General features: G+C 60.2%; 1 protein-coding gene across 1 annotated transcript; it reads right to left on the bottom strand.

The window, feature by feature from the left end:
- Nucleotides 1-16,120: 16,120 nt before the first annotated feature.
- ETV3L (ETS variant transcription factor 3 like) lies at nt 16,121-21,851 on the bottom strand. Its single transcript, XM_073323269.2, has 5 exons — nt 21,791-21,851; nt 20,335-20,572; nt 18,940-19,111; nt 18,124-18,247; nt 16,121-16,755 (listed from the first exon to the last, which is right to left on the bottom strand). Exons 1-5 carry the CDS (start codon nt 21,840-21,842, stop codon nt 16,121-16,123), a joined length of 1,221 nt encoding a protein of 406 aa, XP_073179370.2. The 5' UTR covers nt 21,843-21,851.
- Between the last annotated feature and the right edge of the window lie 2,763 nt (nt 21,852-24,614).

Genomic DNA, 24,614 nt, shown 5'->3' with positions numbered 1-24,614 from the left:
GGGATCCCCCACCTTCACAGCCCCCCCTTCCCCCGGGACCCCCTTCCCTGCCTGCTACAGGGATCCCCCCATTCACAGCCCCCCCTTCCCCCGGCACCCCCTTCCCTGCCTGCCACAGGGATCCCCCCCCATTCACAGCCCCCCCCTTCCCTGCCTGCCACAGGGATCCCCCCCATTCACAGCCCCCCCTTCCCCCGGTGTCCCCTTCCCCGCCTGCCACAGGGATCCCCCCCATTCACAGCCCCCCCTTCCCCCAGTGTCCCTTCCCCGCCTGCCACAGGGATCCCCACCAGTCACAGCCCCCCCTTCCCCCGGTGTCCCTTCCCCGCCTGCCACAGGGATCCCCCCCATTCACAGCCCCCCCTTCCCCGCCTGCCACAGGGATCCCCCCATTCACAGCCCCCCCTTCCCCCGGGACCCCCTTCCCCGCCTGCCACAGGGATCCCCCCCATTCACAGCCCCCCTTCCCCGCCTGCTACAGGGATCCCCCCCCATTCACAGCCCCCCCTTCCCCGGGGTCCCCTTCCCCGCCTGCCACAGGGATCCCCCCGTTCACAGCCCCCCCTTCCCCCGGGACCCCCTTCCCTGCCTGCCACAGGGATCCCCCCCATTCACAGCCCCCCCTTCCCCGCCTGCCACAGGGATCCCCCCATTCACAGCCCCCCCTTCCCCGCCTGCCACAGGGATCCCCCCTTCCCCCGGGACCCCCTTCCCCGCCTGCCACAGGGATCCCCCCCATTCACAGCCCCCCCTTCCCCGCCTGCCACAGGGATCCCCCATTCACAGCCCCCCCTTCCCCCGGGACCCCCTTCCCTGCCTGCCACAGGGATCCCCCCCATTCACAGCCCCCCCTTCCCCCGGGACCCCCTTCCCTGCCTGCCACAGGGATCCCCCCCATTCACAGCCCCCCCCTTCCCCCGGGACCCCCTTCCCCGCCTGCCACAGGGATCCCCCCCATTCACAGCCCCCCCTTCCCCGCCTGCCACAGGGACCCCCCATTCACAACCCCCCCTTCCCCTGGGACCCCCTTCCCTGCCTGCCACAGAGATCCCCCCCATTCACAGCCCCCCCTTCCCCCGGGACCCCCTTCCCCACCTGCCACAGGGACCCCCCATTCACAGCCCCCCCCTTCCCCCGGGACCCCCTTCCCCGCCTGCCACAGGGATCCCCCCCATTCACAGCCCCCCCTTCCCCCGGGACCCCCTTCCCCGCCTGCCACAGGGATCCCCCCCATTCACAGCCCCCCCTTCCCCCGGGACCCCCTTCCCCGCCTGCCACAGGGATCCCCCCCATTCACAGCCCCCCCTTCCCCGCCTGCCACAGGGATCCCCCCATTCACAGCCCCCCCTTCCCCCGGGACCCGCTTCCCCGCCTGCCACAGGGATCCCCCCCATTCACAGCCCCCCCTTCCCCGCCTGCCACAGGGATCCCCCCCATTCACAGCCCCCCCTTCCCCCGGGACCCCCTTCCCCGCCTGCCACAGGGATCCCCCCCATTCACAGCCCCCCCTTCCCCGCCTGCCACAGGGATCCCCCTCCATTCACAGCCCCCCCCTTCCCCCGGGACCCCCTTCCCCGCCTGCCACAGGGATCCCCCCCATTCACAGCCCCCCCTTCCCCCGGGACCCCCTTCCCTGCCTGCCACAGGGATCCCCCCCATTCACAGCCCCCCCTTCCCCCGGGACCCCCTTCCCTGCCTGCCACAGGGATCCCTCCCATTCACAGCCCCCCCTTCCCCGCCTGCCACAGGGATCCCCCCATTCACAGCCCCCCCTTCCCCGCCTGCCACAGGGATCCCCACCATTCACAGCCCCCCCTTCCCCGCCTGCCACAGGGATCCCCCCATTCACAGCCCCCCCTTCCCCGCCTGCCACAGGGATCCCCCCATTCACAGCCCCCCCTTCCCCCGGGACCCCCTTCCCCGCCTGCCACAGGGATCCCCCCCATTCACAGCCCCCCCTTCCCCCGGGACCCCCTTCCCCGCCTGCCACAGGGATCCCCCCCATTCACAGCCCCCCCTTCCCCGCCTGCCACAGGTATCCCCCTCCATTCACAGCCCCCCCTTCCCCCGGTGTCCCTTCCCCGCCTGCCACAGGGATCCCCCCCATTCACAGCCCCCCCTTCCCCGCCTGCCACAGGGATCCCCCCATTCACAGCCCCCCCCTTCCCCCGGGACCCCCTTCCCCGCCTGCCACAGGGATCCCCCACCTTCACAGCCCCCCCTTCCCCGCCTGCCACAGGGATCCCCCCCATTCACAGGCCCCCCTTCCCCGCCTGCTATAGGGATCCCCCCATTCACAGCCCCCCCTTCCCTGCCTGCTACAGGGATCCCCCCCATTCCCAGCCCCCACTTCCCCGGGGTCCCCTTCCCCGCCTGCCACAGGGATCCCCCACTTTCACAGCCCCCCCTTCAGCGCCTGACACAGGGATCCCCCCATTCACAGCCCCCCCTTCCCCGCCTGCCACAGGGATCCCCCCATTCACAGCCCCCCCTTCCCCGCCTGCTACAGGAATCCCCCCCATTCACAGCAGCCCCTTCCCGGCCTGCTACAGGGATCCCCCCCATTCACAGCCCCCCTTCCCCCAGTGTCCCTTCCCCGCCTGCCACAGGGATCCCCCCATTCACAGCCCCCCCTTCCCCCCCTGCCACAGGGATCCCCCCATTCACAGCCCCCCCTTCCCCCGGTGTCCCTTCCCCGCCTGCCACAGGGATCCCCCACCTTCACAGCGCCCCCTTCCCCCGGGACCCCCTTCCCCGCCTGCCACAGGGATCCCCCCCATTCACAGCCCCCCCTTCCCCCGGGACCCCCTTCCCTGCCTCCTACAGGGATCCCCCCCCTTCACAGCCCCCCCTTCCCCCGGGACCCCCTTCCCTGCCTGCCACAGGGATCCCCCCCATTCACAGCCCCCCCTTCCCCCGGGACCCCCTTCCCCGCCTGCCACAGGGATCCCCCCCATTCACAGCCCCCCCTTCCCCGCCTGCCACAGGGATCCCCCTCCATTCACAGCCCCCCCCTTCCCCCGGGACCCCCTTCCCCGCCTGCCACAGGGATCCCCCCCATTCACAGCCCCCCCTTCCCCCGGGACCCCCTTCCCTGCCTGCCACAGGGATCCCCCCCATTCACAGCCCCCCCTTCCCCCGGGACCCCCTTCCCTGCCTGCCACAGGGATCCCTCCCATTCACAGCCCCCCCTTCCCCGCCTGCCACAGGGATCCCCCCATTCACAGCCCCCCCTTCCCCGCCTGCCACAGGGATCCCCCCCATTCACAGCCCCCCCTTCCCCGCCTGCCACAGGGATCCCCCCATTCACAGCCCCCCCTTCCCCGCCTGCCACAGGGATCCCCCCATTCACAGCCCCCCCTTCCCCCGGGACCCCCTTCCCCGCCTGCCACAGGGATCCCCCCCATTCACAGCCCCCCCTTCCCCCGGGACCCCCTTCCCCGCCTGCCACAGGGATCCCCCCCATTCACAGCCCCCCCTTCCCCGCCTGCCACAGGTATCCCCCTCCATTCACAGCCCCCCCTTCCCCCGGTGTCCCTTCCCCGCCTGCCACAGGGATCCCCCCCATTCACAGCCCCCCCTTCCCCGCCTGCCACAGGGATCCCCCCATTCACAGCCCCCCCCTTCCCCCGGGACCCCCTTCCCCGCCTGCCACAGGGATCCCCCACCTTCACAGCCCCCCCTTCCCCGCCTGCCACAGGGATCCCCCCCATTCACAGGCCCCCCTTCCCCGCCTGCTATAGGGATCCCCCCATTCACAGCCCCCCCTTCCCTGCCTGCTACAGGGATCCCCCCCATTCCCAGCCCCCACTTCCCCGGGGTCCCCTTCCCCGCCTGCCACAGGGATCCCCCACTTTCACAGCCCCCCCTTCAGCGCCTGACACAGGGATCCCCCCATTCACAGCCCCCCCTTCCCCGCCTGCCACAGGGATCCCCCCATTCACAGCCCCCCCTTCCCCGCCTGCTACAGGAATCCCCCCCATTCACAGCAGCCCCTTCCCGGCCTGCTACAGGGATCCCCCCCATTCACAGCCCCCCTTCCCCCAGTGTCCCTTCCCCGCCTGCCACAGGGATCCCCCCATTCACAGCCCCCCCTTCCCCCCCTGCCACAGGGATCCCCCCATTCACAGCCCCCCCTTCCCCCGGTGTCCCTTCCCCGCCTGCCACAGGGATCCCCCACCTTCACAGCGCCCCCTTCCCCCGGGACCCCCTTCCCCGCCTGCCACAGGGATCCCCCCCATTCACAGCCCCCCCTTCCCCCGGGACCCCCTTCCCTGCCTGCTACAGGGATCCCCCCCCTTCACAGCCCCCCCTTCCCCCGGGACCCCCTTCCCTGCCTGCCACAGGGATCCCCCCCATTCACAGCCCCCCCCTTCCCTGCCTGCCACAGGGATCCCCCCCATTCACAGCCCCCCCTTCCCCCGGTGTCCCCTTCCCCGCCTGCCACAGGGATCCCCCCCATTCACAGCCCCCCCTTCCCCCAGTGTCCCTTCCCCGCCTGCCACAGGGATCCCCACCAGTCACAGCCCCCCCTTCCCCACCTGCCACAGGGATCCCCCCCATTCACAGCCCCCCCTTCCCTGCCTGCCACAGGGATCCCCCCATTCACAGCCCCCCCTTCCCCCGGGACCCGCTTCCCCGCCTGCCCCTGAGGTGCCAGAGGGATCCCCCACCTTCACAGCCCCCCCTTCCCCCGGGGTCCCCTTCCCTCCCTGCCAAAAGGATCCCCCACCTTCACAGTCTCCCCTTCCCCTGGTGTCCCCTTCCCCGCCTGCCACAGGGATCCCCCACCTTCACAGCCCCCCCTTCCTCCGGGGCCCCCTTCCCTGCCTGTCCCTGGGGTGCCACAGGGATCCCCCACCTTCACAGCCCCCCCTTCCCCTGGTGTCCCCTTCCCCGCCTGCCACAGGGATCCCCCACCTTCACAGCCCCCCCTTCCCCCAGGGTCCCCTTCCCTGCCTGCCAGAAGGATCCCCCACCTTCACAGTCCCCCCTTCCCCCGGTGTCCCCTTCCCCACCTGCCAGAGGGATCCCCCACCTTCACAGCCCCCCCTTCCCCCAGGGTCCCTTCCCCACCTACCCCTGCGGTGCCAGAGGGATCCCCCACCTTCACATCCCCCCCTTCTCCCGGGGCCCTCTTCCCTGCCTGTCCCTGGGGTGCCAGAGTGATCCCCCACCTTCACAGCCCCCCTTCCCCCGGGGTCCCCTTCCCCACCTGCCAGAGGGATCCCCCACCTTCACAGCCCCCCCTTCCCCCAGGGTCCCCTTCCCCGCCTGCCCCTGCGGTGCCAGAGGATCCCACACCTTCACAGCCCCCCTTTCCCCGGGGTCCTCTTCCCCGCCTGCCCCTGAGGTGCCAGAGTGACCCCCACCTTCACAGCCCCCCCTTACCCCGGGGCCCCCTTCCTCACCTGCCCCTGGGGTGCCAGAGGGATCCGCCACCTTCACAGCTCCCCCTTCTCCTGGGGCCCTCTTCCCTGCCTGTCCCTGGGGTGCCAGAGGGATCCCCACCTTCACAGCCCCCCCTTTCCCCGGGGTCCCTTCCCCACCTACCCCTGGGGTCCCCAACCTTCCTGCCCCAGGGTGCCAAAGGGATCCCCCACCTTCACAGCCCCCCTTCCCCTCCTGCCCCTGGGGTCCCCTTCCCCACCTGCCCCTGGGGTGCCAGATGGATCCCCCATCGTCACAGCCCCCCTTCCCCGCCTGCCCCTGCCTGCCAGAGGGATCCCCCACCTTCACAGCCCCCCCTTCCCCCGGGGTCCCTTCCCCGCCTGCCCCTGAGGTGCCAGAGGGATTCCCCACCTTCACAGCCCCCCCTTCCCCTGGTGTCCCCTTCCCCGCCTGCCACAGGGATCCCCCACCTTCACAGCCCCCCCTTCCCCTGGTGTCCCCTTCCCCGCCTGCCACAGGGATCCCCCACCTTCACAGCCCCCCCTTCCCCTGGTGTCCCCTTCCCCGCCTGCCACAGGGATCCCCCACCTTCACAGTCCCCCCTTCCCCCGGGGTCCCCTTCCCTGCCTGCCAGAGGGATCCCCCACCTTCACAGCCCCCCCTTCCCTCGGGGTCCCTTCCCTGCCTGCCCCTGAGGTGCCAGAGGGATCCCCCACCTTCACAGCCCCCCCTTCCCCCGGGGTCCCCTTCCCTGCCTGCCAGAAGAATCCCCCACCTTCACAGCCCCCCCTTCCCCCGGTGTCCCCTTCCCCGCCTGCCAGAGGGATCCCCCACCTTCACAGCCCCCCTTCCCCTGGTGTCCCCTTCCCCGCCTGCCACAGGGATCCCCCAACTTCACAGCCCCCCTTCCTCCGGAGCCCCCTTCCCTGCCTGCCCCTGGGGTGCCAGAGGGATCCCCCACCTTCACAGCCCCCCCTTCCCCTGGTGTCCCCTTCCCCGCCTGCCACAGGGATCCCCCACCTTCACAGCCCCCCCTTCCCCGGGGTCCCCTTCCCCGCCTGCCCCTGGGGTGCCAGAGGGATCCCCCACCTTCACAGCCCCCCCTTCCCCTGGTGTCCCCTTCCCCGCCTGCCACAGGGATCCCCCACCTTCACAGTCCCCCCTTCCCCCGGGGTCCCCTTCCCTGCCTGCCAGAAGAATCCCCCACCTTCACAGCCCCCCCTTTCCCCGGTGTCCCCTTCCCCGCCTGCCAGAGGGATCCCCCACCTTCACAGCCCCCCCTTCCCTCGGGGTCCCTTCCCTGCCTGTCCCTGGGGTGCCACAGGGATCCCCGACCTTCACAGCCCCCCTTCCCCTGGTGTCCCCTTCCCCGCCTGCCACAGGGATCCCCCACCTTCACAGCTCCCCCTTCCCCCAGGGTCCCCTTCCCTGCCTGCCAGAAGGATCCCCCACCTTCACAGTCCCCCCTTCCCCTGGTGTCCCCTTCCCTGCCTGCCACAGGGATCCCCCACCTTCACAGCCCCCCCTTCCCCCGGGGTCCCTTCCCTGCCTGCCCCTGAGGTGCCAGAGGGATCCCCCACCTTCACAGCCCCCCCTTCCCCTGGTGTCCCCTTCCCCGCCTGCCACAGGGATCCCCCACCTTCACAGCCCCCCCTTCCCCTGGGGTCCCCTTCCCCGCCTGCCCCTGGGGTGCCAGAGGGATCCCCCACCTTCACAGCCCCCCCCTTCCCCTGGTGTCCCCTTCCCCGCCTGCCACAGGGATCCCCCAACTTCACAGCCCCCCTTCCTCCAGAGCCCCCTTCCCTGCCTGCCCCTGGGGTGCCAGAGGGATCCCCCACCTTCACAGCCCCCCTTCCCCTGGGGTCCCCTACTCTGCCTGCCCCTGGGGGTGCTAGAGGGGTCCCCACCCTCACAGACCCCCCTACCCCTGGGGTCCCGTACCTTCTGGTCCCTGGGGTGCCAGGGGTGTCCCCCACCTTCACAGCCCCTCTTCCCCTGGGGGTCCCCTATCCCTCTTCCCCTGGGGGTATCAGAGAGGGGTTCATATTCACACTCCTCCCTCTTCCCCCCCCCCTTTGCTCATGAGGACGCTGGGGAGGAGAGCAGGAAACAGCCTTACTGGGGTACGGTGGGGTGAGGGGGTTACCCCGAGGGTGAGAGTGCTGGGAAGGGCTGAGCTGATCCCCCTTGATTGCCGCTGGGAAGGTGGGCAGGAGAGAGTGAAAATGAAAGTGACATCTGGACAATTCTCCCTGGGAAACTTTCCCCTCCCCTACCCCACTCCCCTCTCTGGGGGTGTCACCCACCTTGGCTGGACGGGGAGGTTCAGCTGTTTACTCCACGCCCACATTTGGTCTCTGTCTTGGACACCTCGTAATTATCAGCGCGGGTGTCGCGCCCCTCGTGTAGACACACCGCCCGGGGGGGCTGCCAGCGTGCGGCACCCTGGGGACACAGGAGCCCCCAGTTTGCCCCTCGAGGAAGAGAATTCAGCACTGAGGGGGGCGGACTCTTCCTTACCCTGGAGCAGCCCCGTTTACATCAGAGCAAAGTAAGCGTGAAGCGCAACTACCGGGATGCAGCATTTTTCACACACCCCCTCCCGTTTACACGGATGTAAGCGCACCCCACAAATCGTGGGGCAGAGGAGAGCCCAGTCTCCAGCTGGGCTCCCCCAAAAAACTTGAGGCAGCCAAAATCTGTGGCTGCTTTCAAAAATGTCAGCCTTACATGGTCTGTGCCTCAGTTTCCCCCACTCCACGAGACGGGAGGACCATACTCACCAGCCTTATGCTCGCACCCCCCTTTCCCCCCGGCTTCGGTAAGCAGCACCCTCCTAGCTCCCTGCACTTCCTAGCTCCTCCACTAAGAGGCGCCATTCCTGGTTCAATTCCCCTTAACCCCGGGGCTTAACTTTGTGACAGCTGGGAGGTGTTTAACCCCTTCACACCCACCTTTCTTGCCATGACACTCCCACTACGCCCCAACCCTCCCTTGGGGGTGAGAAGAATTAACCCACAACACCCCTTAAAGTTGCTTTGAGCCGGTTGGAAAAGGGTCTAAACCATTCTCCATCAGAAAATGCCATTTCGACACAACCCAAATGTCCCAAAGGCTGATCGACCAATAAAGTCATTTTAAAACAAAAAAGGGACAAAGGACATTTTGAAAATGTTGAAAACCACTGGAACCAAACCACCTCTGATTTGTTGTTTCCGAACCACTTTTGTTTTCCTGTATAAATCAAAAGTACATTTTGAAATGAAAAGCATTAAAAAGGAGTGTTTCAAATACAACTGAAAAAAATTCCCATGGTTTCAAAACTTTTTGGGGGGGATGGGAGGGGGGAGGAATTTAACTTTTGTGAAAATTTCAGAATTCCGGCTTGGGGATGGAAGCTTTTTAAAAATAAAAAAATCTCAGTTTTCACAAGCTGGAAAATCCATTTTCTGAGCAACTCTGTGAGAAGCGACCAGGGTGCTGTCAGGCCCAGGAAGTTTGGGGTGGGGGGCAGGGGGGAAGCGGGATCTTCAGAGGACATGGAGGAGGTCTTCAGGATCTTCTGAGCAACTCAGTTCTTCTGGCACTCTAGGTGTGCATGGCCCCAACCGACCTCCATCCCTGGCGGTCCAGAGTTGTTGCTAGAGCATGCACCCCAGCCAGCCAGCAGGGGGCAGCCCCCCAAGCAGGAGGAAGTCTGCCGATGGGATGGCACAGGCCTGCGGATGCTTGGAAGGCCAGAGATTCTTCCCCGGTGCCTTCTCTGCAACCTCCCTCCCACTTTCTTGCCCAGGTACAAGCTAAGGCAGAGCTAAAGCAAGGACTACGGAGGCCTTGACGTTTTTCACTGGCTTTCTATTAAGATTTAAATCGTGAAGCCATTTCTGCTCAGCAAGCAACAGGCAGAGCCAAAGCCTCAGGGTTAGATCAGTGCCAGCTGCATCACTGTAGCACCTAAGGCCCCATGGTGCTCGGGGCTGTACATACCCAGAGCAAGACAATCCCTGCCCCAAGAGCCGGCAGTCCAAAGAGTGGAGATAAAGGAAGGTTGTGTTAGAGGAGGGGCTGGGGTGCAGAGGGATTAAGTGAGTCACGGATTGACTCTAGGTCTCCTGATTTGCAGGCCAGCTCCTTATGCACCCGACCACCCTTTGTGTACGCGCTTTGGTCAGAGATTTGTGGATCCTTGCAAGGCTGGTGACCTTTTGGTGCTTTTCTTAAAGCCCCAGCTCCTGGAGTCATGTGCCAACAGAGGCACCTCAGTCAGGGGTGCCCTCAGGGAGGTCTCACGTACACCAGGCCTCAGCTCCTCTCTCTCCGCCTCCCCCTCAGTTCAGCAGCCTGTTGACCTTTTCACCACAGGGCAAAAGAAGCTGCAGGTGGGGAAGCTGCCTCCTGTCCTCCCTAAAAGGCCCAGTCGAGAGCCTCAAGTCAGTGCCAGTTCCTCGTCACACGCCCCATTGCCTGCACTGTCCTAGCCAGGCTGCTTCCTTCTAGAAATACCCTCCCACACTGGAAGAGGGTTTTCCTGCTGCCCCTCACTGCACATAGCTCCAGCCGGACCCTTCTCTCAGGCGAGCAAGGAGCACCTGTTCCCAGCTCTTGGTTTCTGTATCCCCTGCTACAGCAGCCTCAACTCCTCTAGCTGAGCAAGCAGGCTGCCTCTTATAGGAAGCATGTCACCTGATCCAACCACAGCCCTAACTGGGGATAGGTGAGGTTGAGCCCACCTTCCCCTTAAAGGGCCAGCATGCCCAGCAACGAAGGGCTGCGGCCCCAAGGAAATAAGCAGCGGCAGGGCAAGTCAGCCACAAAGCCCTATGGTCAGGGTGTACCATTAGTGTCCTTGCATCTTCCTCTGAAGCTGGCCCCTGCCGGAGAGAGGATGATGTTGACCCGGGTCTGATCGGTTCGAGGATTCGTGTGTCCTTCTGGAACGTGAACGGGTGCAGTTTGGTCTAATCAGATATGTACGTCTCTCGCAGCCTCTGCTGTTGAGACACGCTCTCTCTCAGGCTGGAGCTCTGGGCTGGATGCAGGGATCACTGGGTGAAATCCTCCGGCCTGTGCTCTGCGGGAGCTCAGCTAGTTGAGCAGAACGGTTCCCTCCTGGCTTGAAATCTACAACTCTGTGAACGTTATTATTTGTATTGTGGTACAGGGCGCCCCGGTCCTGGCCCAGAGCCTCAGGGCCCTAGGCGCAGCACAAACATCGATCAAAGGTGGTCTCCACTCCACAGAGCTTCCCAGGGATCCTGTCCGGCCTCTGGACAGTCTCTACGTAAAAGAATAAATGGACACAAATCAGATGTCAAGAATTATAACATTCATAAACCACTCGGAGAACACTTCAATCTCTCTGGTCACGCAATCACAGACATGAAGGTCGCTATCTTAAAACAAAAAAACTTCAAATCCAGACTCCAGCGAGAAACTGCTGAATTGGAATTCATTTGCAAATTGGATACTATTAATTTAGGCTTAAATAGAGACTGGGAGTGGCTAAGTCATTATGCAAGATAGCCTATTTCCCCTTGTTTTTTCCTACCCCCCCCCCCCCCCCAGATGTTCTGGTTTAACTTGGATTTAAACTTGAAGAGTGGTCAGTTTGCATGAGCTATTACCAGCAGGAGAGTGAGTTTGTGTTTGTATGGGGGTGGGGGGTGTGTGAGAAAACCTGGATTTGTGCTGGAAATGGCCCACCTTGATTATCATGCACATTGTAGGGAGAGTGGTCACTTTGGATGAGCTATTACCAGCAGGATAGTGAGTTTGTGTGTGGTTTTTGGGAGGGGGGTGAGGGGGTGAGAGAACCTGGATTTGTGCAGGAAATGGCCCAACTTGATTATCATGCACATTGTGTAAAGAGTTGTCACTTTGGATGGGCTATCACCAGCAGGAGAGTGAATTTGTGTGGGGGGGTGGAGGGTGAGAAAACCTGGATTTGTGCTGGAAATGGCCCAACCTGATGATCACTTTAGATAAGCTATTACCAGCAGGACAGTGGGGTGGGAGGAGGTATTGTTTCAAATTCTCTGTGTGTATATAAAGTCTGCTGCAGTTTCCACAGTATGCATCCGATGAAGTGAGCTGTAGCTCACGAAAGCTCATGCTCAAATAAATTGGTTAGTCTCTAAGGTGCCACAAGTCCTCCTTTTCTTTTTGCGAATACAGACTAACACGGCTGTTACTCTGAAAACTGTGAATATAGTAACGCTCGCAGATCAGCCCATGGGGCAGGGCACTGCACACACACAGGAGGCAACAGGGCATGTCGTTATCCCTTCTGTCTTTAGCAGAGTCAAGAGGCTTCCAATAAACCCGGGCTCGGCTGTGTCAGGATGCTGCAGCTGCCAGCGGGGGGCCCCCAAAGACCAGTGCACCCCATCACTCCTTCTCAAACCCACTCTGGTGTTCAGTAAGTGCCAACCTAGCTGTGAACTGACCTGCCCTCCTGTGATGGGCATTATGGCAGGTTCCCAGCCAGAATGGGGTTCTATGGCATTGGAGGCTGCCCCGGGCACAGGTATATGGCGGATGGGCCTTTACTCTGGAATACGGTCACTATTTTCCTGTAAGTGACGGGCGCTTGGCTGTCCATGTGTCCAAGGTCACTGTTCATGAGCTCTTACGTTCTGAAAGTGAAAGGAAAATAAGTCTTTTTTTTCCCCCCCAAGGGAGACGCAGCAGGGTCCAGTGGTTAGAGCACTGGCCCCGGGTTCTATTCCTGGCCCCGCCCTCACTTAGATTTGGGCCTCGTTGTGCAGGGTGCTGCACGTGCACATGGCAAGAGACATTCCCTGCCCCAAAGAGGCTAAAGAAACCAACTGGGACAGTGTTGCCCAGGGGACAGAGCACTGGGCTGGAAATCACTCAAGAGACCTGGATTCTATTCCTGGCTCAGGCACTGGCCTGCTGGGTGACTTAGAGCAAGTCACTGCCCCGCCCCGTGCCTCAGTTTCCCCATCTGTACAATGGGGCTAATGGGGCTGCCCCCTCCTTTGTAAAGTGCTTTGCGATCTACTGATGAAAAGTGCTAGATAAGAGCAAGGGATTATTAAACAAAGGGTGGAAGGGGAAACTGAGGCCCAGAGAAAGGCAGGGACGTACCCAAGGCTGCATAGCAGATCTGGGTCTAGACCCTACATTTTCCATGTGGGAAAGCTATGTCACCGAGGCCCCAAGTGTTCTGCCTGGTGTCTCCAAAGCTTTAGTTGAGGGGAGGGGAGGCTTTGTCTATTAACCCCACTGTAATAATGCCAGGTGAGCAGGAGGTGAATCGGCGATGACCCAGGCTGGTCACTAGGGGTCACTAGTGCCACACAGACCCTTGAGTCAATCATTAGCAGGCGGCTTTGAGAGGCCACAGTGTAACAGAAATACCTTTGGCGGGGCCCCTGCAAGCCAGGCCTCCCTGAGATTGCACCGTTCACCACCGTCTTGCACACCTGGGGGGGGGGCTCCCCTCCCGCATGGCAAAGAATGCCAATCAGAGACGAAGCAATGGAGGTGATGGGAAATAGCCTAGCCCCGAGATCCACGCCAGCTGCGCTTGCTTGTCTCATATTCTCGCTCCCACCAGCTGTTTAGCACGCCGGGGCCCGGGGAAGGCTGGTGTTGTGGGTCGGGAACTGGTGTCGGGCGCCGGAGAGCTGCATTCAGTTCTTGGCCCTGCTCACGGCCTACGTGACCTAGAGCAAGTCCCTTCATCTTTGCCCAGCTGGGCAATTCTCTCTAGGCCTGCCTTCTCTATTAGATTATGACCTTTCGGGAGCAGGGACCGGTTCTCCTAGGTCTATGTACCGCACCTAGCACGAAGGGACCCTGATCACCTTGGTTCGGGATGGTCTAGCTCAGGGGGTCTCAAATTGGGGGTTGTGCCCCCTCGGGGGGGGTCACAAGGTTATTATGTGGGGGCGGGGGGTCGCGAGCTGTCAGCCTCCACCCCAAATCCTGCTTTGCCTCCAGCATTTATAATAGTGTTGAATATAAAAAACGTGCTTTTAATTTATAAGGGGCGTCGCACTCAGAAGCTTGCTCTGTGAAAGGGGCCACTCACACAAAAGTTTGGTCTAGCTGCTACCACATGACAAAGAATAATAAGAACCAGGGGTCAACTTTTTTAGATGTGGCCGCTAGACCAGGCCTGTGCTTTTCCACATGTCAATTTCTCGATGTGCAATATTTCACCGCTCAGATGTCAAGCGCGGCAAAGCCTTCGCACTGCTATGTCTTCTTTCCCCCTGCACCTGGATTTCCAGGCACGGCCATCGCCTGTCCACACAAATATAACCGGTTTCAGAGTAGCAGCCGTGTTAGTCTGTATCCGCAAAAAGAACAGGAGGACTTGTGACACCTTAGAGACTAACCAATTTATTTGAGCATGAGCTTTCGTGAGCTACAGCTCACTTCATCGGATGCATTCAGTGGAAAATACAGTGGGGAGATTTATAAACACAGAGAACATGAAACAATGGGTGTGACCAGGTGTTACCAGGTTCCATCGGATGTATGCATCTGATGAAGTGAGCTGTAGCTCACGAAAGCTTATGCTCAAATAAACTGGTTAGTCTCTAAGGTGCCACAAGGACTCCTGTTCTTTTTACAAATATAACCATCATTGTGATCATCTGATCGCACCTCCTGCATAACACAGGCCATAGGGCTTCCTTGAATTAATTCCTGCGCCATGTCCAATTGCTGTGGTGAACTAGTGTCGGTCTTTTCAAAGAACATCCCGTTTTGGATGACTGTGGCTTAGGTTGATGTCTAGCTAGGACCTATGTGATATAAAACATGCCACCTACTGGCACATAGGAATAAGTGGCTCTGGCCACCAGGAACATGGGGTGAGCATTTTCTGTCAAGAATTTGGACAAGCAGCACCCTTTCCAACCCTCCAGATGACAAGGTGGATTTCGTTCTAACTTAGCCCCCTTCAGATGGGGATTTGGGGAAACAACCGAGAGATTCTGGTCTACCAACAATCTTTATTCACCGGGTTTGGTTTCATCTTTTATACAGACGGGGTGAGACTAGACAGGCCGTGCACGTTTATTTCACTGACAAACTGTGCCGTGGGGCGTGAGGGTATTGCCGGACAGGGGGAGCGGGGAAGACGTCAGGGCGATGTGGCACAGGGACTTGTATATACAGACAAATCGGGCTGGGCTGGTGGTGAACCTCCAGGCTCCAGCCGAAGAGAATGCACCTGTTCTGATGCTGGAAGGAGCAGCCTATCCAGGTAGAAGATCCCTGCCGAGCTGCTCCATGCCCAGCACCTCCAGAGTACACCTGTTGTGCTGAATGGTCTGGGACCCCCCAGGCAGAACACCCTGCCTCAGCGCTGGACGGCCCCTGACCTTCCCCTGATTTCAGCAGGGCGCGAATGCAGCGCAGCCCAAGACCAGAGTTGAGATCTGGCAGACGAGGAGTTAAGAGGGAACCCAACAGCAGGGCAAAGGGGACCAACAACTAGGCACTTAGCAAACACTCCACACAAATGTTTGAACAAGAGGGAGGAAAGTCGAGAGGAAAGACACCCCCCCCCCTCTGGTTTCCAGAGTGTCGCCAGGCAAAGGGAACTGGGGCCTGAGCAATTCAGAACGTGTCCCCAGCATGGGTGGGGCGGTGGCTGGGGAGTACCAGAAGAAAAAAGGGGTAGAATAACCCTGTGGGGGAAACTGAGTGTTTAATGGGAAATACTGAGTCACTTTCAACCTCCCCATGCGGACCCAGTGCAGGGCTTTCCCCCCTCCAGGAGCTGGATGATGCATGAAGTTGATGAGACAGATACAGCCCAAGCTCACAGGCCTTATTCTTTTGCTGACACGGGTGGCTCGTGTTTTTGATCCAGACGTCCCACGTGGGATCCCTGGGGATGAGCCAGCAGCAGCGGTACTGGAGCCAGTCAATATTTTCCCTTCTCAAGGTTTTTTCCGACAGAAACCAAGTTTTTAGTCAAAGCAGAGATTTCTGCGGGTGACGTCTTGGGCTAAACTGAGTGCGGGGGTTGTTGAAAATTTGAAATTTTTTGGCTGAAATTTTCCTGTTGCCAAACACTGAACAATCTGTTTGTTCTTTTTTTCCCCACCTAAACCTTTGGAAGAAAAAAATGGCAAGGAAAATGAGAACTTTGTCGTGTTCCTCAGGGGTTCCCCTGGGATTCCAAACCTGTTTGCACATCAGCTCCGGTCGCCACCCCGACACACGCCGAGCGCTTCAAAGCGAATGAAGAGCTGGGGTCTGGCACCGGATGGGCCGTCCCGGAGAGAGGGTGTCTGATCACAAAGAGTGGCCGGGCTGGGCTGGACCCAGGTTTAGTTGTGAAGCAGAGCAGAGGCTGGGGAAGTTTGAGGTATGAATGAAGCATGTCTCAGGCTACCGGAGTGGGGCACTGAGACCAGGCGAGAAAGACAGAGGGCTCTGCACACTCGGGGCACCTACCTCCCTGGCTCTGCCTCAGGGAGTTGTGGGTGGAGGGGTTATTGGTGGGTGAATGAGGATGAGTCACTGGCAGACCCTGGTGGCTGGTTTTCTGGGGGCCCAGCCAGCACCCCACTGGAAATCAACCTCCTCAGCCCTGAGACAGGGCGAGTGGCGGGTTGCGGAGAGCCGGCTGGTCGAGGGAGCTTCTGGTCTGCTAGCTGGAATGGCAGGGTCCCCTGGGACAGTGGAATCAGGGCTGGAGGAGAAGAGCTGACATCCCCTCAACTCTTGCCCACCTGCCTTAGGTAGGATCCAGGGAGCAGCCAGCTTTAAAGCCAGGCAAGCAGGGGATGCTGGGTGGGTGGAGGCCTTGTAACTCGGGGGGGTAATGCAGACCTTCACCTCCCCCACTGGGCTCCAGACTGCCGGCGCCCTTGGCCTGAGGCCGGCCCTCAAGCTCCAGCTCCGGTTTCACACCCAGGCAGCTCTCTGCAGAGGAGGCCTCTGCTTCCTCCCTAGGCTGGGAGAGGTCCAGCGGGAACCCCAGCCTCCCTCCGGCCATTGCGCTCCCGTGGCCCCGCGTGGCACCCAATGGGAGCCCGGGGAACGCTCTCCCCTGCAGCCTAATGGCTGGGAAGCTGACACCCTTCCGGAGGGCTTCTGATCTGGGGGGTCCCAATGGGCTGTGTGGGTGGGCCCTCTCCTCCAGGGGCAGCACCGACCGGCCGTGCTGGAAGACGTGGCTGGGGAAGCGCCACCAGTCGGGGGAGCTGGGCTGGGGGTACTGGGGAGGGGGGCAGAGCTGCCAGCTGGAGTGGGGGCCGAGGCCGGAGTGCGGGATCGTTGGCAGGAAGGCGCCCAGGCGGGGGAACTTGTCTTGCACTCCCCCACAGCAGCAGAAGCCGAACAGGCAGGGAGAGGGGAGCGAGCTGAACTCTGGGGACAGGAACAGAGACAGGGAGCAAAGTGAGACCGGACCAAAGCCGACACCAGCCAGCTGCCCCCCACCGCGCATCCCAAGGCAGCCCCCACGTCACGGAGCCCAAGCTCACTGGCAGCGCTGGAGATGGAACCCAGGAGTCCTGAGTCCCCACACGCAGTGCCCAAGCCCCTAGGCCCCGCTACCTCCTTGAAAACGAGACCTCAATAGCTGGGCCTTCTGTGTGCGTGCTGGGGGTGGGGGGCTGAGCACACACTGGGCACTGGGCTGGGAGTCAGGACACCTGGATTCTTCCCGGGCTCTGCCACTGCCCTGCCAGGTGACCTTGGGCAAGTCACGCCACTGGTGTGTGCCTCAGTTTCCCCTCCTACCCTTGTTTATTCAGACTGCGAGCTCTTTGGAGCAAGGACTGTTTCTCCCTGTCTGCAGCGCCCGGAACAATGGGGCCCGGATCTGGCCCTAGGTGCTGTTATAATACAGCTCACGCTGGAGCTGTGGCAAAGGGGCTCTGGGGCGGGAACACCCCTGGTTCAGAGTGGCCCTGTGTCCTGTGCTCTGCCAGGGGCCCTGGACGGGGAGGGGGCCTGGGCAGGGCAGATCCAGACGGTTCTGTGTCCCTGCAAAGCCCCGCAGGGGTCACTGAAGCTGGGTCGCACCTTCCTCCCCCAGCCTGGCTCCAGAGCACCCAGGCGGGGTCTGCAGTCCAGGCTGCTGGGGATTAACCCTTCGAAAACCAGGCAGCTCTCTGTGCAGGTGACCCCTGCAAGGCAGCTGTGGCTGCCCAAAGTTTTCCAGAAACAGGCAGGTAGGGGGTTGAGCAGTGGGGGAAGGGCTTTTTGAGGCTTTTGCCCTTCCTGAGCCCCTCCCTGTTGGCAGGACATCCTCCCCCCACCCCTCCCATTTTAGGGACCTGCAGCAGGTAGCGGGAGTGTGCGGAGGGTGGGGGAGGGACATTTGGATCCAGATTCAAATCCCCCCAAATTCAGGGGTGTTTGGATCCAGCTGGTCAGAGACCCTGGGGCAGACATGCCCCTGCGGGGCCCGCAGGGCTGGACTCAGCATTGCCCGGCACCATCATGCAGCCAGTGCCAGGAGCTGCCAGACGCTGCTGCTCGGACTGGTGAGAGGCTGGATCCTCTCACCCACGGTCCGGCTCGGACGCGAGCTGGGCCCTTCTTTCTCCCTTGCTGTGTTAACGGCAGCCACCCACTGATCTGGGACACTCACACACAAACACCAGTGCACTCACACACATGCGTGCGGGTACCGCCTTGAGGTCTCCTGAAAAGCTCCTCTCTGACCCTGCCCTGTGCTGCTGTCCCCCTTGTTGCCCCCTCCCTGTCACAGACACACATGGCACTTACGGGGCCCGCTGGCAGTCCCTTTCTTGTTCCCTGGGCTCGCCATGTCCAGCGGGTCCCTGAGGCCTCTGTGGAAGGTCAGCTGGTCGGCCAAGGCCTGGCGGGCGAAGATCATGTTCTGCAGGAGCTGGAGGGGGAATGAGCTTTGCAGTGGGGACCCCCATACTTAGGGTCCTAACAATGAGCCTGGGGTCCCTGGGGCAGCTGGGACTGACACTCACCCGCCCCCACCCACGGGGCAGTCTGGGACCCCATCCCAGCCCCGTGCATGGGGCACCCTGGGACCTGCCCCCACCCAAGGGGCAGTCTGGGACCCCATCCCAGCCCCATGCACGGGGCACTCTGTGACCTGCCCCCACCCACGGGGCAGTCTGTGACCCCATCCCAGCCCCGTGCACGGGGCACCCTGGGACCTGCCCCCACCCACGGGGCAATCTGGGACCTGCCCCCACCCACGGGGCAGTCTGGGACCTGCCCCCACCCACGGGGCACCCTGGGACCTGCCCCCACCCACGGGGCAGTCTGGGACCTGCCCCCACCCACGGGGCACCCTGGGACCTGCCCCCACCCACGGGGCACCCTGGGACCTGCCCCCACCCACGGGGCACCCTGGGACCTGCCCCCACCCACGGGGCAATCTGTGACCTGCCCCCACCCACGGGGCACCCTGGGACCTGCCCCCACCCACGGGGCAATCTGTGACCTGCCCCCACCCACGGGGCACCCTGGGACCTGCCCCCACCCACGGGGCACCCTGGGACCTGCCCCCACCCACGGGGCACCCTGGGACCCCATCCCAGCCCCGTGCCCTGTGGTTACCTCGCTCTGCAGGCCGGCGGAGACCCCGGGCGGGCGGCACGCGCTGGCGGGCGGGGAAGGACAGTGCGCGTCCCGCAGCGGGGGATTGAGGAAGGTGAGTTTGCTGAAGTTAAACTTGTAGGTGAACCTCTTTCCCCTGGTCTTGTGCAGGATGCGCTTGTGGTAATAATACCTGGGGGCGGGGGAGGGAAAAGCCTGAGAGGTTAGAGCAGCGGGGGACGGACGGACGGACGGACGTGTCACTAAACAGACAAGCACCAGGAAGCCGAGAGAAGATCCAGGAACAGAGACAAGAGAGAAGAGAAGAGAAGAGAAGAGAAGAGAAGAGAAGAGAAGAGAAGAGAAGAGAAGAGAAGAGACGAGACGAGACGAGACGAGACGAGACGAGACGAGACGAGACGAGACGAGACGAGAAGAGAAGAGAAGAGAAGAGAAGAGAAGAGAAGAGACGAGACGAGACGAGACGAGACGAGACGAGAAGAGAAGAGAAGAGAAGAGAAGAGACGAGACGAGACGAGAAGAGAAGAGAAGAGAAGAGAAGAGAAGAGAAGAGAAGAGACGAGACGAGACGAGACGAGACGAGAAGAGAAGAGAAGAGAAGAGAAGAGACGAGACGAGACGAGACGAGACGAGACGAGACGAGAAGAGAAGAGAAGAGAAGAGAAGAGAAGAGAAGAGAAGAGAAGAGACGAGACGAGACGAGACGAGAAGAGAAGAGAAGAGAAGAGAAGAGAAGAGAAGAGAAGAGACGAGACGAGACGAGACGAGAAGAGAAGAGAAGAGAAGAGAAGAGAAGAGAAGAGGGACTATCTTTCCCTAGAAAAATAAAAGAGATATAAGCTCTTTCTCTCACTCTTTCTGTCCCCTTACTCTCTCTTTTCCATCATCCTTTTTTTTTTTTTCCTGCTCCAAAGGGTCGGGGATGGATCTGGGTGTCCCTCTGAGTCCATCCAAGGTACAGCCAGACTGAAACAAGTTTCCCCTCCTCCTTTAAATCCATGTCTGGGTTTCACAGGTCACCTCTTATCTGTGTGCTAGGCCTGGGGCCTGAACTCCCCTAAAAGCAGGAGAATTCAGATCCCGGCCTGGATCAGGTCCATGGCTAGCAGGCGTCAGTTTGCCCTGATTCCTCACGGTGGGACGAGGCAGGACTCAGCAGCGAGGACTATAATGAGGCTGCTGGACACAGACAGACCCCGTGGTTCCCTCTAGCTCGGGGACTGAGCTACCTAGTGTCCCTGAATCCTGGATGGATCAAAGCGGTGCTGGAATGGGCTGCTCTCTGCCTCTCCACCAAATACCCAGTCTCTCCTTTGATCGATAAGACCCCTAGTCTCTGCCCTGGGTCGAGACGGGTTCCCGTGCTCCCCGCCCCACGTGGCCCCTTCTCCGCACCTGAGGGCCCGGCTCAGCTTGTCGTAGTTCATTTGCGGTTTGCATTTCCTCCTGCCCCACAGACGCGCAACCTCGTCAGGGTCCTTGATCACAAACTCCCCATACTCGCCCTGCTGCCAGGCGATGACATGGCGGAATTCCTCCTTCTGCAGCAGCTCCAGGATGAAGTGCCAGAGCTGGATCTGACGGGAGCCGGGGCTGGATTCTGCCTTGTAGGCCCAGTCTGGGAAAGCCAGCCCTGCAGAGCAAGTGAGAGCATAGTCATACCCCAGCTGTGCTGCCCTCAGCCTCCCCACAACTCCCAGGGGACTTCCTGGCTTCAAGTATTACACAGCATTGCTGTGTGGCTGTTAAACAGCTGCCATGTTCCACCCCAGAGGTGGCTGCATTTCAGTGCTGGGCAAGTGAGCCCTGTGCAGTGTAGGGTTGCCAGGCATCTGGTTTTCGACTGGAACGCCCACTGCCGACTGGGCACCGTTAAAAGTCCGGTCGGTGGGGCAGCGGGGGCCCAGGGCTAAGGCAGGCTCCCTGCCTGCTCTGGCTCTGTGCAGCTCCCAGAAGTGGCTGCCAGGTCCCTGCGGCCCCAAGGCACATGGTGGGCCAGGGAGGTGCCGCGTGCTGCCCCCGCCCCGAGGGAACCACGACCAATGGGAGCTGCGGGGGTGGCGCCTATGGGTGCGAGGGCCGCCCATGTGCCTTGGGGGGCAGCACGCGGCACCTCCCTGGCCGCCCATGTGCCTAGGGGCCGCAGGGACCTGGCGGCCACTTCCTGGGAGCCACGGTAAGCGCCGCCTGAACCCGCACTCCGAATCCCCTCCTGCACCCCAACCCCCTGCCCCAGCCCAGAGTCTCCTCCCACACCCAAACTCCCTCCTGAAGCCTGCACTCCTCCACACACGCCCCAACCCCCTGCCCCTCCTGCACCCCAAAGCCCTCATCCCCAGCCACACCCCAGAGCCCACACCCCCAGCTGGAGCCCTCACCACCCTCCTGCACCTCAACTCCCTGCCCCAGCCCAGTGAAAGTGAGTGAGGGTGGGGCAGAGCGAGCGACGAAGGAAGTGGGGATGGAGCCTCAGAGAAGGGGTGGGGCAGGGCTGTTCGGGTTTTGTGCAATTAGAAAGTTGCCAACCTAAGTGCAGCATTGCTGTGAGGATGTCAAACAGCTGCTGAGTTCCATCCCAGAGGTGGCTGCATTTCAGTGCTGGGAGAGTGATCCCCATATGTATAGTCTGTAAAGAGCTCTGGGAGGAAAGTTGCTGCATAAAGGTACCAGACTGTGGTACCTCCAGGGGGATGTAGGTGCTCAGCACCTCTCAGGGCTGGGCCCCTCACTCCCTAACTTAGCTTCACCCTGTGTAGCATTGCAAGGACTTGGACCGGCTCCACAGGAGGAAAGGAAGACGCTCTTTCCTCTCTCCCCTTGGAGTTCCACGCGGCATGGTTTGTATTCTCACCTGAGATCCAGTAGGAGCTGGGGACCCCCTCAGACACGCAGCCACAGTGCATCTTACAGACCTGGGGACGCACAAAATCAAAGCCACCATGGCAGTGAAATGGAACATGGGCTCAGACCGCAGGGCACAATATGGTCTGATTACCATTGGAGGCCGTGTTGGGAGTCAGGACTCCTGGGTTCCATTCCCAGCTCTGCCACAGACTTGCTGCATGGTCTTAGGCAAGTCACTTCGCTGCCTTATGCCTCAGTTTCCCCCCTCTTTGCAAGGGGGACTATTACCTAACTCACAGGTGTATTTGACATCAGGGCTAAGAGGAAAGGGGTCTCCACACTCATTCATACGCAGCTACAGTCTGGCTCCCTCAGGGATCTCTCCTCTTGTTTCTTGCAGAACACGTACTGTCGGGTGGCACACGACATTTGCATAAATCAAGGAAATAAACACAGGGTGCATGTGTTGTGGTTGCTGGGAGCCCTTGGCCAAAGGCCCTTGGGAGTGTCAAGAAACCTGCCACCATGCCTCAGGCTGGGGTGTTCTCTCCAGCTGCCCCTCCTAAACCCAGAGCTACAGCTCGCAAGCCCTGGCCCGTGGAGGATGTGGGAAGAGTCACTCCAGGACAGGACATTCTTGTTCTGCTGAGTGTGTGTGTCTGTCCCTGCAAATAGCACCTAGATGTCAACCAAGTCAGGACCCCCGTCCAGCAACAACCCCTCCACAGCTCCCGCTACTGGGCCATATGGATACGCTCTATTATTATTTGCCCCGTGGGGCCATAACCATAGAGTGGGGCCCAACAAACCTCCACCAGCAACAACCAAAAGACAGTCCTTGCCCCGAGGATTTTGCAGGCTGAAGAATAAAAAGTGTCTAACAATCTCAAAAATAACATTTTAAAAATCAAGATAATAATCTAAGGGCCAGGGTAGGGTACAGTATATAACCCGATCATCTACATCATAGCAGCCAGTGAAGACACAACGATCATTAAGGACGCTCTCCAGTATAAAGTTACGAGGCGTCATGTTTCTTTAGACTTAAAGGGCCTGATTCTTGTTCACACTAAGGCTCCTTTATTCAGTTCCGGCCAGGCCAAGGCTGTAACGTCGCTATAGCTATAATTTACTCTCACTTTAAGGCCCCTAAACATTGCCAGAGTGGCAGGCAAACAAGAATGAAGCCCAGATTATTGCTCCCGCTAACAATACACAGAACTCTCGGTGGAACTGGGCGAAGCTCAGTTCAGGATCGGCCCCGTAGGACCCGATTCTTTCTCATACTCAGACAGGCCCCCTTCCGTGGGCGCTGTGGTCCTCCTGCAGCGACTGCCGAAAGGGGCCAGAGTGTAAATAGGAATTAGGGCCTACAGCACATTGCCCCTCCAAAGTACTTTCCAAACACGAACTGATTCAGCGTCATGATCAAGGAGGTCAGGCCGGCTCTTGCTCAGAGCTTGGAGTTGGGCATCCGGATGCAATGTGACATGAAGACCCGCTGAAATATATTTGCCAAAGTCGAAAGGGCAGGAGCTAGTGGATGAAAGTGAACAAGGAACGCAGGAGAGGGACCAATATAACCCGTGGGTCATAACAAATGTGAGAAGGAGAAACCCGAAGCATTGGTCAGCACTGGGAGTGAGAGACTCGAGGCTGAGGGAAACGGGGGCAGAGAGATTGCCGAGGGGGATGTGTGGTGAGAGAGAGAGAGGCAGTTTTGGAGAGGGGGCTGGAAGGAACAATCCTGCACTGACCCTCATTTGGACACACTTGACTGGACATAGCAAGCTTTTCCCATCACTTCTGTACCTCAGACGAAGAGCTGTGTAACTTCACCACAGACAGATGCCACCTCCACTTCTTGCCAGACAGCCGTGAGAGAGTGTATTTCCTCCTCTTGATTGCTCCTTCTGCTGATTTCCCTTTGAGGAGCGTAGAAAGGCTGGATATGGAGCCAGCCAAAGCCCCTTCTGCACCCTAAAGACCCAGCCTAGACCCACGCGCTATAGGGCATGTCGTTCCTTTCTGCCTTTGCACCTCACGTCTCCTTGACCAACATCCAGAAAACCATGTCTATTGTCTACATCTCTAGAAGACCTGTCCTCTGCTCTCTTGTCTCCAGGAGACTTCTACACTTCATTGTCTACAGATTCTTCAGCGGTTCTGGACCTCTCACTCCTGACTTCTCCAGGGCATCACTGCAAACTGTGAGTGGGGATGCATTGATTTGTTACTTGGGCCCAATATTTCTGAAGCAGAAGGAAGAATTATATAACAAATGCCTGGCTGGAAAATTAAATCAAAGGACCTTCACTTTTCCCCAAGATCTAGGTCTCCAATTTGGGCAAATATCTCAGTCACTCTGCTGTGATTGTAAGAGAAATTCCCTGCCCCCTCCCCCCACACCCCTTCCATTAGGGTTGTTACTTAAGAAAAATGCAATTTTTTTAATTGAGAAAACTCCTTTGTTGGTTATGATTTATAACTATTTTCTGAGCGTCTTAACACATTTCAGGATTTCAAACATCATAGGGTGATAAGCAAAAAACCCCATTCACCCAAAATTCCCTAGGTAAACTGCTGGCTCAGAAAGAAAGAAATTGACTAAGGGTTGAAAGTGGCCCCCTTGAAAATCACAGCCTTGAAAACTAGAAATCTTGGGAGCTCTCAGATCTAGTCTTCACCTACCTTGCCGCTGAGATGTGGATCTCTGGGGATTTTTTTCAGCTAGAAACTACTGCATGCAGTTAGAAATGAATGAGAAAGAGAGAGACACTGAGAGTTTTAGGAAGATTCATCTTTATATATAAAGGAGGGGGAAGGGTTAA

This window comes from Lepidochelys kempii, chromosome 24, assembly GCF_965140285.1.
Source record: "Lepidochelys kempii isolate rLepKem1 chromosome 24, rLepKem1.hap1, whole genome shotgun sequence".
Classification (NCBI taxonomy): Eukaryota; Metazoa; Chordata; order Testudines; family Cheloniidae; genus Lepidochelys; species Lepidochelys kempii.
The sequence above is the reverse complement of the archived record's forward strand: the minus strand, read 5'-3'. Positions and strand labels throughout refer to the sequence as shown.